The sequence below is a fragment of the Octopus bimaculoides genome, chromosome 2 (assembly GCF_001194135.2).
Source record: "Octopus bimaculoides isolate UCB-OBI-ISO-001 chromosome 2, ASM119413v2, whole genome shotgun sequence".
Lineage (NCBI taxonomy): Eukaryota > Metazoa > Mollusca > Cephalopoda > Octopoda > Octopodidae > Octopus > Octopus bimaculoides.
The window spans coordinates 138,247,001-138,252,645 of NC_068982.1; the positions used below are offsets into that span (position 1 = coordinate 138,247,001).

Sequence of the window (5,645 nt, forward strand, 5' to 3'; positions counted from 1 at the left end):
CAATGAAACCAGCATGTAATGAACCCAGCATGTTGTCTGGTAAACAAGTAAAGCCCAGACTCTTTACAGTCTGAGAGGGTTAAGTTAGACACTAGGGCTCATGTCTGAGAGGGTTAAGTTAGTCATGGGCCCAGGTCTAAGAGAGTTAAGTTAGACGCAGGGGCTCAGGTCTGAGAGGGTTAAAACTTGTCTGTTGTATTTTTTCTTGTTTTCGCTTTCATCATATTTTTACTTGTTTCAGTCATTAGACTGTGGCCATGCTGGGGTACTGCCTTGAAGAATTTTTAGTTGAATGTATCAATCCCATGTATACTATGAACTTCTTTCAGTTTCTACCTACCATTTGCACTCACAAGGTCCAGGGCTATAGAGGAAGACACTTGCCCAAGGTGTCACACAGTGGGATTGAACCTGGAACATGTGGTTGGGAAGCAAGCTTCTCAACCACACACCTTGCCTGCACCTATTAGGAAAGAGAAAGTAAAGATACTTTGAATGATATCTTTATATCTATACCTTAATATAAAATATACATACAGCAGTCAAATTTCACTCAAGTTGCACCCTACTGTTTTGCAAAGTGGAGAGGCACATTAGATAATGTAGTTCTAGATGTATAATGTCTGAGGACAAGATAGTCATGGCTGGAAGGCTTTTGGTTATGGGTCTGTTCAGTCAGAGCTGATCTACAACTACAACAGCACACACATGCATGTATATTTGTATATCTGAGACCTTTTGTGATATACCATGCATGAAAAGACCTGTCAAGTGAGATCATAGTTGTGGCCAATGCCAGTGTTGTGTAATTGGTGCCCATGCCAGTGGCACATAAAAAGCACCCACTACACTTTTGGAGTGGTTGGCATTAGGAAGGGCATCCAACCGTAGGGAACATACCAGATCAGACTGGAACCTGGTGCAGCTCCCCGGCTTACCAGTTTTCAGTCAAACCGTCCAACCCATGCCAGCATGGAAAGCAGACGTTAAACGATGATGGTATGGTTATGATGGTAACATCAAACGTTACTTCAGTTGGCAATGCATTTTAATATGCTGGACTGTAAACATTCCCTGGAGATTTCTCACGAGTTGGTTACTCATAGTCATGAATATTTTGTAATGAATATTTTATATCTTGATTAATTCCTACAATTAATCTCAAGAGACAGAAAGAAAATAAACTGCTATAAATAAGCTTTCTTTTTGTCCGGTGCTACTAACGAAGAAGGGTGTGGTCATTTGATATATAATTTCAGCTACAGCATTGATAATATTTGAAAATGTACAAAATATTTTTCAGAAACATGAAAACGAAAAGGGATGCTTTTTTGTGTTTTTTTAATCAGTAGAACATGAAGTAGATAAAACTGTAAACAATAGCTTATAAATATTGGGCTAAAAAGCCTTTAGATAGAAAAAGGCACCCTTCAACTTTTCTATGCAAAGAGTTTTTAACCCACTCTGTACATGCCATTGTTTGAAGCTTTGTCTACAGGGTGATTCAAAAGTCTCCATACATTGGAAAAAATTTATTTCTGCTATAAGAAACAATTTATAAGATCCCCTAGATTCTCTGATCTGACCCCTCTTGATTTCTATCTTTGGGGGCATTTGAAAGGTATGGTGTATCGCAGAAAGATAAAAGACATTTCAAGGCGGCGAGCTGGCAGAAACGTTAGCACGCCGGGCGAAATGCTTAGCGGTATTTCGTCTACTGTTACGTTCTGAGTTCAAATTCCGCCAAGGTCCACTTTGCCTTTCATCCTTTCGGGGTCGATAAATTAAGTACCAGTTACGCACTGGGGTCAATGTAATCGACTTAATCCCTTTGTTTGACTTTGTTTGTCCCCTCTATATTTATAGCCCCTTGTGGACAATAAAGAAATAAGAAAGATAAAAGACATAAATCAGTTGAAGGAATGCATCACCAACTCCTTTACACACGTATCACCAGATGTGCTATTACGAGTTCACACTGAGTGGGGTAAAACGGATTGCCATGTGTATTCAAGGCAATGGTAATCATACAGAGCCTGTTAAATAAAAAAGAAACTGTTCTTACAAACTGTTTCTTATAAAAAGATAAATTGTTCCTATGTATGGCGACTTTTGAATCACCCTGTATTTTGAGTTCAACAAATTATTTCATGTCCCTCTAGAGGGTCTAAACCTCCATGACATAAAACAATAATGTATTTGTTGATGCTATGTCCGCAAAGACATGGCTATGAAGTTTGTTTCCCATGGTTTTGGATTCAGACAACAAACAGATGTATTACTATAACGCTTAGGAATTGAAAAAGTTTTTAACGTTTCGAGCCTATGCTCTTCCACAGAAAGGAACACAGAAAGAAACAAGGAGAGAAAAAAAATGTATGTAGTGGCTAGTGATCTATCATGGCGATTGCCGGACAGAAGGGTCATACAGGAGAGCTAAGGAGGGGAGATAATATAGTAGTGATCCCAAAACGAAGGTGCGCGTGTGTACGAGAGTATGTATGTGCGTGTGAAGAGGTCTGGTGCTCTTGACATGTGCGTGTGTATATGTGTAGGTGCGAAAATGTGGGGATAGGAATTGGTCAGTGCTGGTGTGTGTGTGGTGATGTGTTGTGATGTGATGTGGTGTGTATATATATATATATATATATATATATAGATATAGATATATATGCATACACACACACGCGCATATATATGTGTGTGTGTATATATACATACATAGATACACGTGTACATATATATATATATACACACACACACACACAAGTACATGTGCATGCATGTGAATAGGTGTAAACAATTGTCACCATCATACAAGTGGTCCCCCCTCATTTCTAATCCTCCATGAGAAATGTTTGGCCATGGAGAAATCTTACTTTCTTTGGAAACAGGTAAATGTTGACAATAGGAAGAGCATCCAGTTGTAGACGATCTGCCTCAACAAATTTTGCCTGACCTGTACAAAAATTGAAAAATTGGATGTTGAAATGATGATAATAAATTTAAAATTCTTTTATTTGCAGTTCTCTTGGGCCTCCTCGTTCTAAACCTTGCCTTGTGAATCGAGTCCGGTCAATGAGTTTAGAAGGCCGCAGCAGTGATAATGAGGCTACGGACCAAGCTCAAAAGAAGATCAGTAGTCGTTTTGTTTGGAACTGTCATGGCATCAACCCAGGCGATCCTCGCAACCACCAGAAGAAACTGCCTTTGGACCAGTTCAAGTCCTGCGAATCTGAATCAGACACTGGAGGTTCGAAGAGCATGAGCTGTCGCAGTGGCGACCGCATTACTTTGGTGGTTGATGATACCCGTTTTGTCGTTGATCCTGATTTATTCAGAGCTCAACCAAATACCATGCTTGAGAGGTTGGTTTCGTTAAAATTTTTATTATCTTTCAACATTTTATTTCAAAATCTTTTTTTTTTTTTTTGTGTGTGATTATTCAACTTTTAGCTTTATTCTTAACTGTTTGTTAATTTCTAGTCTTTCATGACTTCGAAAACTTAAATTACCTTATTTACATTATTTACATTTGATGGATATTTGTCCTTATCTTGTTTGTTGTTAACACAGCGTTTCGGCTGATATACCCTCCAGCCTTCATCAGGTGTCTTGGGGGAAGTTTCAAACTTGGGTTCTCATTCCTAAGGTATTTTTCAATGCTATTATTATTATTCAGGTCACTGTTTGGAATTGAACTCGGAATCTTGGGGTTAGTAGCCCGCGCTCTTAACCACTACGCCATATTCTTAGGAATGAGAACCCAGGTTTGAAATTTCCCCAAGGCACTTGATGAAGGCTGGAGGGTATATCAGTGGAAACATTGTTAACAACAAACAAGATGAGGACAAATATCCGTCAAATGTAAATAATGTAAATAATTCCTCATCTCTTAAATATAGAACTATATTAATTTACCTGTCATTAACATGTTCTTTGTACAAGCTCATTGATTTCCCCTCAACTGACGATCCAGTACTTCTTTTAATCCAGACATGATCATATGTGAAGGGATTTATTTCCCTTGGCCATTATAAGCTTTTTCTGCTGCCAAGCATTCATGACACAAATTTGTTTTATTCACTAATAACATATTATAAGGGCTGAAACACACTCCTTACTCCTAACTATAATAATCCTTTTTACGATCAGTACAAGGCCTGAAATTTTCAAGGGAGCAGTTAAGTCGATTACATCGTTCCCACTGCACAACATCTACTCTGAAATGCTAACAGGTGAAATTTACCTTGGCAGAATTTATATTCAGAAAGGTGGTGAGCTGGCAGAATTGTTAGCATGCCAGGCGAAATGCTTAGTGGTATGTGTCTGCTGTTAGGTTTTGAGTTCAAATTCCGCCGAGGTCGACTTTGCCTTTCATCCTTTCTGGGTCAATAAATTAAGTACCAGTTACGCACTGGGGTCAATGTAATTGACTTAATCCCTTTGTCTGTCCTTGTTTGTCCCCTCTATGTTTAAAGCCCCTTGTGGGCAATAAAGAAATAAGAATTTAAATTCAGAATGTAAAGGGCGATAAAACACTACCATAACTATAATAATAAATATTCCTATTCTAGACACAAGGCCTTAAAAATTTTGGGAGAAAGGGGGATAGTCGATTATATCGACTCCCAGTGTGTAACTGGTACTTATTTCATCGACCCTGAAAGAATGAAAGGCAGAATTGACCTCGGTGGAATTTGAACTCAGAATGTAGCGGCAGATGAAATACCACTAAACATTTCGCCCGGCCTGGTAATGATTCTGCCAGCTTGCCGGAAGCAAACTTCTTACCACATAGCCATGCCTGTTTCTGTAATTTAACTGCAGCCATGCTGGAGCGCTGCCTTTATTTGAACAAATCGACCCCAGGACTTTGTAAGCCTAGTACTTATTTTATCGGGTGTCTTTTGCTGAACCGCTAAGCTACAGAGACATAAACACACCAACATTGGTTGTCAAGTGATGGTGGGGGGACAAACACAGACACAAATAACAAATACATATATACAACAGGCTTCTCTCAATTTCTGTCTATCAAATCCACTCACAAGGCTCTGGTCTGCTTGAGTCTATAGTAGACACTTGCCTTCATCAAATCTTGTGGCTCCAGAGGACTCCTGATAACCAGAGCAACTAACTTGCATTCAACTACTGCTTCTTGTACTGGTGACGGCATTCATCTAGGGTGTGTTGAGCCAGCTCTGACCAACGAGTCATGTTCAGAGTTTCAGTGCGAATACAACTTCACATGTGGTCTCTGGTCATCGTGCATACACACTTTGGGACGGTCTGATCCATAGCAGGTCATCTTGCTGTTGGTTGCATATTATAAGTGCTTAGCACTTTATTTAGTGTCAGAAGCCTGTCAGTGGGGAACCCAATTCACACAGGATTATCATCATCATCGTTTAATGTCCGCATTCCATGCTAGCATGGGTTGGACGATTTGACTGAGGACTGGTGAACCAGATAGCTGCACCAGGCTCCAATCTGATTTGGCAGAGTTTCTACAGCTGGATGCCCTTCCTAACGCCAACCACTCCAAGAGTATAGTGGGTGCTTTTATGTGTCATCGGCACGAAGGCCAGTCAGGCGGTACAGGCAACGACCATGCTCAAAATGGTGTATTTTACGTGCCACCT

The 5,645-nt window shown here is 39.8% G+C and overlaps 1 protein-coding gene across 3 annotated transcripts in view; it reads left to right on the plus strand.

Moving 5' to 3' along the window:
- LOC106877347 (BTB/POZ domain-containing protein KCTD20) overlaps window positions 1–5,645 on the plus strand; it is a 56,095-nt gene that overhangs the window by 37,499 nt on the left and 12,951 nt on the right. For all 3 annotated transcript variants that reach the window (XM_014926229.2, XM_014926231.2, XM_014926230.2), the window contains one exon: window positions 3,027–3,368. In XM_014926229.2, the coding sequence (XP_014781715.1) occupies window positions 3,027–3,368 (342 nt within the window). The remainder of the gene's footprint in view (window positions 1–3,026; window positions 3,369–5,645) is intronic.